This window comes from Acipenser ruthenus, chromosome 2 (assembly GCF_902713425.1).
Source record: "Acipenser ruthenus chromosome 2, fAciRut3.2 maternal haplotype, whole genome shotgun sequence".
NCBI classification, from domain to species: Eukaryota; Metazoa; Chordata; class Actinopteri; order Acipenseriformes; family Acipenseridae; genus Acipenser; species Acipenser ruthenus.
This window is the reverse complement of record NC_081190.1, coordinates 39,641,499-39,654,488: the sequence shown is the minus strand read 5'-3', so window position 1 is coordinate 39,654,488 and position 12,990 is coordinate 39,641,499. Positions and strand designations below refer to the sequence as shown.

Below are 12,990 nucleotides of genomic sequence, written 5' to 3'. Positions count from 1 at the left end.
CTCTACCAGGTTTGCACATCTGGATCGTGCAATATTCGCCCACTCTTCTTGGCAAAATTGTTCAAGCTCTGTCAAGTTGGATGGGAATCGTTGGTGGACAGCAATCTTCAAGTCTTGCCACAGATTCTCAATCGGATTCAAGTCCGGGCTTTGACTGGGCCACTCTAGGACATTCACTTTCTTGTTTTTAAGCCAATCCAGTGTCGCTTTGGCTGTGTGCTTGGGGTCCTCGTCCTGCTGAAAGGTGAATCTCCGTCCCAGTCTTAGGTCTTTTGCAGACTGAAGCAGGTTTTCCTCAAGGATTTGCCTGTATTTAGCTCCATCCATTTTGCCCTCTACCCTGACAAGCTTTCCAGTCCCTGTCCATGAAAAGCATCCCCATAGCATGATGCTGCCACCACCATGCTTCACAGTAGGGATGGTGTTACCTGGGTGTTGTGCTGTGTTGGGTTTGCGCCAGATATAACGCTTTGCATTTAGGCTAAATAGTTCAGTTTTTGTTTCATCGGACCACAGAATCTTTTGCCAATATTTTCAGAGTCTCCCACATGCTTTTTTGCAAATTCCAAGCAGGATTTTACATGGGCTTTTTTCAGAAATGGCTTCCTTGCCACTCTTCCATACAGGCCAGATTTGTGGAATACCTGAGCTATTGTTGACACGTGGACAGTTTCTTCCATCCCAGCCATGGAACGCTGTAGGTCTTTTACAGTTGTCATTGACCTCTTACTGGCTTCTCTGACCAATGCCCTTCTTACCGGCTGCTCAGTTTGGGAGGACGGCCTGCTCTAAGCAGATTCTGGGTGGTGCTGTATCTTTTTATACCCCTCCCCTGATCTGTGGCTTTCCACAACTTTATCCCGGAGTTGTTTTGAAAGATCATTGGTCTCCATGGTAGTATCTTTGCTTGAATGCACTACCCAACTGTGGGACCTTACAGTGACAGGTGTATTTAATCTGAAATCATGTGAACCACTTTTGTTGCACACAGATGGACTCCATTTAACTTATTGTGTGAATTCTGAAGGCAATTGGTTGCACCTAAGATTATTTAGGAGTGTCATAGCAAAGGGGGTGAATACTTATCTAATGAAGACTTTTCAGGTTTTTATTTTTAATAGCAAAGGGGGGTGAATACTTACTATATTATTATTATTATTATTATTATTATTATTATTTGTTTATTTAGCAGACGCCTTTATCCAAGGCAACTTACAGAGACTATGGTCTGTGAACTATGCATCAGCTGCAGAGTTGCTCAGGGTCACACGAGTCAGTGGCTGAGGTGGGATTTGAACCGGGGACCTCCTGGTTACAAGCCCTTTTCTTTAACCACTGGACCACACAGCCTCCTAGGCACTGTATGTATGTAAGTACAGCCTGTCAGTTCTATGCAGCTGCAGCTCCAAATCTCTGTCAACAGTGAGGTATTTTGGTTTGCCATTTCAATAATTGTATAATTTTTTTTCTTAAAAAAAAATGCTTTCCTTTGCAACCCTGCCGTTGTGTACTTACCGAATCGGTCACTGTGCCTTAAAATGGATTACCGAGTTAGTGATTTCACTCATTGCAGATCTCAAAAGAGTGAGCACAAGCGACGGCACTTGCAAAGTGCTTTATGAAACACGCAGTGACAACCTCTGCGATGTCGCAACATCATCGCAATCGTAGGACTTTTATGAAACGGGCCTCAGGTTGCTTCGTTGCTATGGCAATGTGCGTCACAGGCACAGCTCTGTTGCGTCCTATCAGTGTTTACAAACAAGTATGGAAACTTAGCCTTATTTACACAGAAGCAAATTGCTCACTCTGTGGTGACAGAAACTACTCAACTACGTGTTTTTTTGCGCTGAATGATGGCGATACTGACGGTATCATGTGTATCGTTGAACATTTTAATTGCAGTATTATCGAATTTTCGATAATTGTCCCAACATGAATTAATATTGGATTTTTTTTTTTTTAATTCTCAAACTAATGAGACCATTCTGGAATTAATCCGACTACACTTTTGGGGAAAATCCTCATTTATGTGGCATTGCAAGTAGTTTGTGTAAGGTGTTCTTACCATAGCAGTTTTTCCCAAAGATGGCAAATCGTATTATGGGAGTTTACATCCCACCGGAGTCGAGATGGGGGCTGAGGCTACAGCATGTAAAAACTAAATAAAGATGCCTCTGGCTTGTGTGTTGAATAAAACAACAAAAACAAACAAACAAACATCAATTAAGTCAGATTTAAAAAGATATGTTAATAATGTTAAAACCACAATTTTCTCCATAAGAGAAAATCCAAGCCTCTGACCTTACTTTAGACCAGATTTTTTTAATACTTCTACCATTTGTAAACACCTTTTTATCAGCAACTGTGAATGACTGAAACATGTTTAAAGGTTTTTAAAATTCAAATTTGTTTCCTTTTATTCATTTCAGGGGAGGAGCAGTAACCCAACTTTTGATGTGAAGCCTTTTATTCCTGACAAAGTTTGGATCATAGAAAGTGTGCCTGGTAAAGATGTAGACGACTCCGATATATGCACAATGGAAATGAATAATGGTGACAATGGATCAGTAAATAATCTGGAAGTCATTTCAGACTCTGGATACAAGCCTCAAATGAGACCACATGTGCCTCTTCTAGATGTGAATCACACTCCTAATCCACAGCATCTTGATCTTACAGAACAGAGTGAAGGTTACCAGCCACAGCTAAAAGTAAGCAACTGGAGCGTGGAATCTCCTGAGGTGGATGAGGCCAGTGCGTGTATCGGCAGCCCCACCTCTGTCAACTCCACTCAGTTCCTGCTGCCTTATCAGGCTTCAGAGGAAGGCCAGTCCACCCGGTCAAGCAGCTGGAAGTTCTCCAGCCTCATGTCCAGTGCACAGAAACGTTAACCCATCCCATAGAATTGAGACAGCTGAGAGCACAGCTGAAAGAGCGCCAGTTCCACAGAAATTGCCACGGAAAGACTTTTCTACCGAGAATGTGAAATTCATATATGTATCCCAGTCCATATACGCTTCAGCGTTAGCATTTCGAGCTTTGTCCTAACCCGTTCTTTAATTGATTTTAAATATGTAATGTATTAAGACTATATAGCATTATGATTTCCTGACAACTACCATAAAGAGGGGTATGTGAATGTGGATAAATAACAAAGTCAAAAATGATAAACCACATGGTTTAAGCGGTCATTATCCCACCAGTCGATGCCCTTCAAAGCAAATGGGACTTAGGACCGTGAATCTCACAGCCATTTTTTAAATTAAGTACATCCACAGTATTTGCACCACTTAATCCTCTGTAGTCTACATAAACTTTAATAAAAAAGAGATATCTGTAAATATACTGGACATTTAGATTAAAGGAAGGAATTGATTCACCCAGAGGGGTGTATTCTGTATTGGGGGTAAAGTTAAGAATTATATCTTATTTGCATTTTGAGTCCCCATTTGAGTGTCCATTTAGACTGCCAGGTAAGGGACTTTATAAAATGTATTTTCAAATGTGTATGCACCTTTTTTCATCTAAATAATGAAACACAACTGTGAGCGAAAAAATGTGATTGTGCACTAAATTTAGAAAGCTGTTTTGTTTATTATTAGAAATAACGCTGTTCTATCAAGTTAGATACTGTATGTTAAACAGTAGACTGTTTGATTTTAGTAGTGCTCTTAGCTTAACTTCAGAAACGGGGCTTGAGGGTTGTATTGTATTGCCAAAGACCATTTCAGATTTAGGCGTGCTTGTTTGGGGTTGTGATGAAAAGATTTCGGATGAGGTGTAATGTAGACATGAGCAAGGGCTTTTGACTGTGGCTCAGCAAATTGAATGGTACAGTTATACCTCCACTTCTAGTGAATTGCTTCTGGGGCCATTCCACAAGGATTGAATCACTGGAATCAGAATGTCTTGTTCTTTATGCTTCAGCATTTGTTGGTCCTTGAATTGAATTTATACGGCTTTAGACCTGCTGCTGTGGAGGGAATCTGCTGAAGGGAAAATAAGTAGGTTTAGTGATCGGGTCGTTCTTGGTTTGAGATTTTCAGGAAGATAATTTTAATGTTTTCCACTTTGTCTCTTGCTATATGTTTCATTTGTCAGATTTATGTAAAGAGATTGTATGTACACTACATAATCTGTAGATATATTTGAATTTTCTATGTGTGTTTTTTTTTTTTAATAGCAGAAAGGGATTTTTAGACTTTTTAATTGTTTATTTTTATTTTTTAATTCCAATGTATCAAATATATACATCTCGTATATCATAGTCACATAGCCTATATACCACTGTGATAATACTATATGTAGACACTGACAGTAGTGTAAGTGAAGATATGTTTTTGCTATGATTCTGTTAGTATGGCAGACAGTATAATCTCAGATGTAATCTTTCTGGCAAGCCTTTTTTTAATGCAAATATAGACAAATTCCACAATATTAAAGAGAACTCAACACACAAACAGGTGGATGGATCTGGGGAGTTAAAGATAATCTATAATTCCTATAATTAATTTGGTAACTAATGCACTACATTTTGTACATAATTTAAATTAAAAATACCTTAATGCACTATTAGACTATTCTTTTTACTAGAATTAAAAGCACAACTGAATATTTGTTTATTTATTTATTTTACTTTAAGTGCAAATAATGTATTGAACTGTTGATAAATGATTAGTTTGGTAAGAGAGACTCTCTTATGGTAAAATGGTTGATAATGTTGTCCAGGTCAGTTTCCAAGAACAAATATTGTCTCGACACTTTACTGGACAGTGTCGTAATTACGGCTTGTTAACGGTTTAGCATTGCCTTTGTTTTTGTAAGATTTGCCTCGGGAAGCTTCAGTTTACTGATATGTAATGGTAATGGACTATCCTGCAGCCTTTTCACTTTATCAGGTTCTGCTATTTTTACACTACAGACAAAGAATGTGATTTAGCGAACATGGGGGATTACTGATGTGTCAATATTGATGAGTGCAGTATTGTGTTAAACAAGAAAGCAAATGCTCTACAGAGTCCATTGCTACTGGAACCTTGGCAGCTACCTCAGATTACTTACGATGTCTAATTATCCCATGAGAAAGGAGACAGCCTTGTGTAGCTCAGCTTGGTTTTGTTTTATGAATTATGTATGTACTTAAAGTATAAAAATGTTAGCTTTTTTTTATATATATAATTGTAAAAGCTGCAGCAGAGCTGAAGGGATGGTTTGATCAGTCTATAATAATTCTCTAGTGCTGCAGTATGAAGCTGTGGCTCATCCTTGCGGGTTATAGTTTGAGCAAATCAACCCCTTACCCTTTGCAGAATTTGCATCATTTGATGTAGTTTTTAATAATTAAAGCAGTTGATGTCTTCTTTTTTAAAAAAAGTGCCTGATTTTATATTAAGCTCTATATCCCAAAGATTAACTGATGTAACCTAATGATACTTGTTTTACAGTTTGCATTATTTACATACCCCAACAAAGGGGAAAAATCACTTTAAACATAATTTGTCTACTACATTTATAATTCTACTTTATGCTGCATATAGTATCACATGTCTTCAGTTACAAAAGTCACTTATATAATCAATGTATTGAGAAATAAATAAAACCATTTAATGAAAAAAGTTGATTCCTGTTGTGTTTAGTTTGCTGCTGTGGGAAAATTAAAGCTAAACATGGTCTCACTCTTTATTAGTCTGCTTGGCTGTTATTGGTTTAGGCATGTCTTGTGAAACAGGAGTAGATTTGCCAATTGCCCACTGTCTGAATGTATTTTTAAAGTGTTAAAACACCTCCTCAAAAGATACTTGGAAGCAAATTCAGATGGATGTCATTTGTGGAACGGATCACTTACAGTACATTCTAAACTACAACGCTAGACATGAAAGAAATATATTTACAAAATAAAAATTTACCACTGGGACAAAAGCTTTGTAACCCTGGTTCACAAATGTTTCTTATCAACCACATAGTCGCAGACAAAAATATTGGCACCCGAAGCTTATGATACCAGAAGTCAAGGTAACAGATTAACCATTTAGTAAACTTTAACCATGTTTTAATAAAACAAAAAGCAAAATATACAATTTCTAGTAATTTAACAAAAAAATCTTTATAAACAAACAACCATTTCATTTAAAATATTGACACCCCTGCTTTAGTATTTCCTGTGTCCTAGCTTTGTTTTTATTAGGGCTTTCAACATTTATGATAATTACTAACCAGTATGTTAAGAATTTGTAGGTGAAATCTGGGCCTTTTGTGCACTATTATGCCTGCTGCTTGTAAACCTTTCCAAGTCCTTGGCTGTTAATCTTGGATTTTTTAACCTGCTCGGATGATTCTCCTACCTGTTGTACCTGTATTTTCTTTTGGACATCCGCTTCTTTCAAGCGTTTCAGTGGAATTTGTTCCGTGGTACTTCTTAATTTATTGCTCTGATTGTTGATTTTGGTATTTCATATTTCTTTGATATTGTTCTGTAGCCATTTCCTTTGTTGAAGTTTGCTACAACTGCTTTTCTCAAACATGAATCCTACTCCAACTTGGTCTTGAGCATCATCTGCTGTGTTGATAAAACGTTCAACAGATGTTAGAAATAATTACTGCAGTTTCCAGCCTCTGAGTCTCATTCCTGAAGGATAACACCTTGGGCTGTGATGCTATCCTGCCACACGCTGGTGCCATGCTCCCGGGAGCTGTTTCACAGTCGTGAAAGAGCTTCTGGGAGCATGGCACCGGTGAAATTTGAATGTGTGAACTGAAATAAAATAATGTACATAGCATGTGCTAAAAGAAGTAATCCAAACTTGGGTAACATTGAAATTAGAAAGGTAATTTAATGTTATGATGAATATAAAGACATACTAAATGTTACGCAAAACCCAGTGACTAAGGCAAGATACTTGGAATTTGAAAGGAGTTATTTTTTTTTAACTCTGTACTGCAGGTCAATGTAAAACATCTACTGTTGACTTTCTGTGAATGGATGGAGTAACATCAACATTTGCACTGACCATTAAAAGTACAACCAGGTATCTTTGTTTTAAATTATTTACAGGTTATTGAATAAACAAAGTAACTTGACTTAGATTCATCTGATGTCAGTACTTGATGGCTAGTTGTAATTAGTAATGTTAAACTATTGCAATGTTGGAATGTATTTTCTATTGTTTTGGCCAGGTTACAGTATTTACACTTAAGATTATTTTAATTCTGTAAACAAAAGAAAAAAAAACTTGTCTTGGACATTGTTTGTACACTTTGTGAACCCGACTAAACTTTACTGGCTTACACTGTTATGCTGTCTGCTTGTACACACGCATTTGCCTTTTATTCTTGGTAGCGTAAGGGACCAGAGTTCGGGTAATCGAATACATATATATTATACTAGTTACATGTAACCGGCCCAGTCTGGCCTGTGGTGCTTCATAACTACAGGCCAAACAGCGATCTCTACCGGCCCCGGGCCGCTGGGCCATGGTTAACGTCAAACCCTGAATTGTACAAGAATAAAAAGCCTATTTCTGTTTAAATAAAACCCATTTCACTGATTATTATTATTATTATTATTATTATTATTATTAATTTCTTAGCAGACACCCAATCCTACAAGATTAACGTTTGCATCAGAGTCCTTAATAAATACCCACGCTTACACTAGCATTCACCTGAAACTGAGTGTTCCAAAATGTCAAACTGAACAAACAAAAGCTTGCTTTGTTTTGAAGTGATAGCAAGAAGGGTCGTTGTATTAAACTTTTACAACTTTGCACTAGATCTCTATCCACAGAATGTGCAAAACAATGTTTTATAGATATTCATTAATGGCTCCAAAATGTGATAGTCACTGAGAGAATCCACTTCTCTTAAATAGTTTAAAGGGAATTCAATTCAACAATATGCATTGCAGCTTTTCAATGGATCATAGTTAGTACGTAAAAGCAAGGCAGTAGGAGTAGTTACATGTTATATTGTGTTTTAAGAAGTTTAGACGAATGATAAAGGGGTGTATTAAATTTCAATTTAATTTTTTTAAACTGAAAAGCATCATACATTTACATATTCAGGAATAGACAATTTACAAAATTGCGTGCGCCAGGGAAAACAAAAAAAATCAATCACAAATATACAGTACACTTAAGACACAAAGTCCTAAAACAAATTCAAAAGAACTAGGTAATTTGTTTCCATACGTGAAGTAATGATGGTGGTTTTTTAATGTTTAAAATATTTTTATTCCAGATATTTTCCAAATGCAATATACATATTTAGAGAACCTCTGTGTGTGTGTGTGTGTATATATATATATATATATATATATATATATATATATATATATATATATATATATATATATATATATATATATATATAAAACATTTCTCCATAACCTGCAAACATACTGGGTTACGATAAGATTATTGTAAACAAAGTCTGTGATCTTAACTAGATATTCAAAGTTCCTGCGACACTTAATGATATTCTCTATATATTTACTGTACTAGGTACTTAAAAACAAAACAAAACAAAACAAAACAAAAAAAATTAAATATAAAATAACCCACTTTGACCTCCAGTATGTATCCTTAGGGTTCACCTTATGACTCAATCGTTTCTTTCCTCTTCCTGCTATGGTATTTTGGCAGGTCCTACTTTGCTGGATATTTTCTATGGGGATTAAACTGATCTGACCATAGAACAATAAATATACAATTGGATGGTACAGTATTTACACCTTGATACAGTAGATCCATAGGGTTCTGAAATATCAAGCAACTTTCAAACAGAAGAACCTTTTTCTGGTAATGAGGCATATAGTCTTGTAGTGTGCTGGTACTGGGTTCTTCCAAACAGGCTTTTACTGTACCTTAATTCTTCTAAAGAGCAGAACAAGTACTCACAGACGGTCTCAGGTTTAGAAATACTCTAAGGTGTCTTTGGTTAACAGAATATCTACAAAAAGAAAGTGACAAAGCAAAAATATCACTAGATGTTATCCTTGAGAACTATAGGAGAGACCCACAAATTGGTTTCAGAGCACCCATGTACTGGACTGCAGACCAATGCACTGGGTCCTCATGTTTTTGGTCCCACAAGTAAGAGTCCCAAAGCAACCAGGGATAGCTGCTACTTGTTCCCACAAGTATTTATGTTTTTCCCGTCTACGGCATCCTCCACCAGGGATATGTGGTAATCCGTAGACAGAGTGAAGTGGGATATGCACCCCACCAGGCCTCGCATGTACTGTCGGTTTGTGTGTAGCGCTATCTCCTTCATTCCTCCTGGGAAACAAGAACATAGAGGCGGTTAACATCCAGCTTCAATTACACGCTATTATCAGTACATCAGATTTTAGACCAATGAAGAAACTAAACAAAAAGTACTATTGACTAAAATATGCAGTAAAGCATCCCACTGCTTTCTATCTTCTGTATTCAACTGCTTCACATCCCATCTTCTGGATTTAAAGATATTTTAGGTGTTTGACCCAGTTTCTTGGGCAAAGACACCTGAAGTGCCCCTGAGATGACACTGACAGGGTTTCCACGCAGCTTATAAAGTCGATACTCTCTCTCCACCGCCTTCTCATACCTTATGTTTATGAGATTTCACAGTGAAAATCCCGTTTGTGACATAACCTTGCACAATTTTCTACTAAAGTAAGGCCGTACCAAGCAGTTCTTTATTATCTGAGATCTGCTGGAAGTAGCCATGGCAAGGTTCTTTGACCAAATAGTAAAAACATACGCATGTAGTACGAGGAATTTAGAAACTGCACAGGGTGACACCATTTATTCAACATTTCAAATTATTGCCATTTTACTCCTAAAATGATGGTGCTTTATAGTTTGGTTGTTTTATAAGCAAGGTTATAAAAAAAAGACTGAAGCTACTACAAATAAAAAATGCAGCCCTTTGCAATACATACATACATAAATAATGAAGCCCTTTGCAAAGCACAGGGTTTATTATTTTTCATTTTTCATCCTTTTACACTTTAGTTGTTATCTTTGTGTTTGGTGATCAGATAGCTGATTGGTTTAAGCCTAGACTTTTCTGCCCCTTAGCTATAAGATGCGATATACTATACACTAGCCTTAAGTAGCATCTATCATTAGGGCCCTGAGTTTTACACGACCTGCTTTCTTAGGCTGCACTTTATTCCTCCCACCACAAGGTGGTCATGTAGTCTGCTTAATTAAATCACTTATTGATTAATAATCTCCCGATTCCTTTAATCATCTCAATTAGTCATTCTATTAACGCATATTATCAACAACAACATACAGTGGCTCTCAAAAGTATTCACCCCCCTTGGACTTTTCCACATTTTATTGTGTTACAACATGGAATCAAAATGGATTTAATTAGGAGTTTTTGCCACTGATCAACACAAAAACAGTCCATAATGTCAAAGTGAAAAATAAAATCTACAAATTGTTCTAAATTAATTACAAATATAAAACAGAAAATAATTGGGAAACACTGCAGAGTGCAGCATCTTTATTTTGTAGTTTTGTTAGTAGTGTTTTGTTTTCCCGTTTTCTTTGTGCCTTTTGTTTTCATTATTATTTTGAACACTTGTATGTGCACTGGACTGTCTACCGTATTGGTAACACTGTGGTCCTGATTACTGTTGGCAGTATTCAGGCCACAGACAACAGTGCCCTCTGCGGGTAAAAATAAATCAGTGCGCATGAGTGGTGTTACAAATAAAATTGTCTCCTGTGTGTCAGTGAATTGCCCAACACCCTTCCACATTCACAAATACGAAATGTAACATATAAAACTAAATAAAACAAAATGCAAATATAAAAAGAAATAACACGAAAAATCATTATAAAACAGACAGAGTAACATTTTGAGGTTTATATAGAAAATACTTGCAATTGTAGTTGTCAAGGCTCAGCCGTTACCATAGAGACGGTCTGAAGGGAAACGGAAGCTCTGACTAGCACTTGCGCAGATGTATAATTTGAATCGAGGATCAAAATTGCTGAAGCTACGGTTCTGTAGAAGAACTTGTATATATTATATATGTACGTGTATAATAGGTTTATAATAAATATATATGCAGTCAAAAAATGGTTTAGCAAATAATACAAGGATAGTACACAGAGCTTTCTTAGGGAATGTTTTTTTTTTATTTTTGAATTTGTGTAATGCTATTTCGTTTGTTTTGTTTCCCGTAGTTTTTTTATTACATCTTTTTTTTGTAACTAAATGAGACGGCTGCACTTGCAGTGCTTCAACACAAACTAAACGCAGTTTAAGAAAGCTGTACGATACCAATAGTTGCGCAATACCCGTCTGTATTTTAATATTAATTAGGCTATTTGCATTTGGAAGTAGAATTTCTGTGGCTAAAAGAAAACTACATGAAAGCACACACAATCTGAAAGTACTACCAAAATAGAGCGAGCAAAAGGTGAGGCTTCTTTTTTTCCATGGAAACTTCCCCACTGTTGTTAATGATATATAATTTTGTGAATCATCTTTTTTTTTTTTTTTTGGCTGGAGGGACTTAATGATTTATAATTATTTTTCAAATATGGCCTTATCAATGTCTTCTCATCAGCAGCCACTGAAGGCCCAACCAATGCTATACCCACAACAAAAAGTTTGAATTCTCCACATATTGGACTAGTTCCTGGCAGGGACACTTTCGAATTGAGAGGTCACGGAATTTCTTGCAAGACCTTCCGGGATACAGACAGTTTGGCAGAACAAAGGAGAAACAGCTACGTGAGTACAGCCCCTTGCGCTGAACTAATGCGCCGGAGCACTATTGTTGTGTTGTGTTTTGTTTTGTTTTGTAGAGTTCGAGTAGGACTGGGAGCTGTCACCACTGAGCCAGCACATACACCCGAGAGCACCACTACCTCTGCACAGCACAACACAAGCACATACCATTGCTGGTACAGGGGGTGGATTTAATATTATTCCTTGTTATTAAATACGGACATTTTGCAACTGTACTTGCTGTTTGGACATTCACTTCTTCCCCACACCACTCACCTCCTGACAAACACATTTAAAAAAAAAATCTTGAATATGCTATGAAACCACACTAGTTTAAGTAAAAATGAGGCACAGAAAAGAGAAAACACCATGTAAACTTCCTACAAAGGCATTAGGGTTAGGTGGAAGTGTTTGGAACTAGCAGACTTGCCTCCAGAGGTGAAACGTGGACCTATGTACAGTACCGTGTGCATACATGTGCTGAGTATTTACAGGAGCTTACCAACATAGAGGTCACCACCATTTATGTTAAGCTGCCGCATCATCCCCGGCGATTTCCCCGTTTTTGCGCCGTAGTCATCCACAGTCATCTTCCCAGACTGTCCATCCCTGAGACAGAGAGGAGACATGACGAGCATCAATTAGTCTCCTCCACTCCATTTATTAAACTGTCAGGCTGTCACCGAGCCTGTCATATATTACTAAACATTTATCTCCACTGAGGTCTTTATCTTGCAATGTCAAATTCTCAGCTGTGACAATACAAACCTCTTTTGCAATAAAAGATTTACGCTTATTAAATTCAGCATGATACGATATCGGGGGCTAAACAGCGTGTTACATCAACAGTAGTGTGGTGTTGCTTAGAACATAAGAAAGTTTACAAATGAGAGGAGGACATTCAGCCCATCTTGCTCGTTTGGTTGTTAGTACCTTATTGATCCCAGAATCTCATCAAGCAGCTTCTTGAAGTATCCCAGGGTGTCAGCTTCAACAGCATTACTGGGGAGTTGGTTCCAGACCCTCACAATTCTCTGTGTAAAAAAGTGCCTCCTATTTTCTGTTCTGAATGCCCCTTTATCTAATCTCCATTTGTGACCCCTGGTCCTTGTTTCTTTTTTCAGGTCAAAGAAGTCCCCTGGGTCGATATTGTCTATACCTTTTAGGATTTTGAATGGTTGAATCAGATTGCCGCGTAGTCTTCTTTGTTCAAGACTGAATAGATTCAATTATTTTAGCCTGTCTGCATAC

The 12,990-nt window shown here is 37.1% G+C and overlaps 2 protein-coding genes across 3 annotated transcripts in view; one reads left to right on the top strand and one right to left on the bottom strand.

Annotated features, from left to right (window-relative positions):
* LOC117409544 (leukemia inhibitory factor receptor-like) overlaps positions 1-5,619 on the top strand; it is a 77,516-nt gene extending 71,897 nt beyond the window's left edge. Inside the window, exon 21 of the mRNA XM_058995800.1 lies at positions 2,433-5,619. Coding sequence (XP_058851783.1) covers positions 2,433-2,894 — 462 coding nt within the window. The 3' untranslated portion in view covers positions 2,895-5,619. The remainder of the gene's footprint in view (positions 1-2,432) is intronic.
* Positions 5,620-8,003: 2,384 nt separating this feature from the next.
* Positions 8,004-12,990, bottom strand: part of LOC117408707 (pikachurin-like) — a 52,473-nt gene continuing 47,486 nt past the window's right edge. For both annotated transcript variants that reach the window (XM_034013949.3, XM_034013950.3), the window contains 2 exons: positions 12,242-12,348; positions 8,004-9,278 (listed from right to left, as the gene is read on the bottom strand). In XM_034013949.3, coding sequence (XP_033869840.3) covers positions 9,124-9,278; positions 12,242-12,348 — 262 coding nt within the window. In that variant the 3' untranslated portion in view covers positions 8,004-9,123. The remainder of the gene's footprint in view (positions 9,279-12,241; positions 12,349-12,990) is intronic.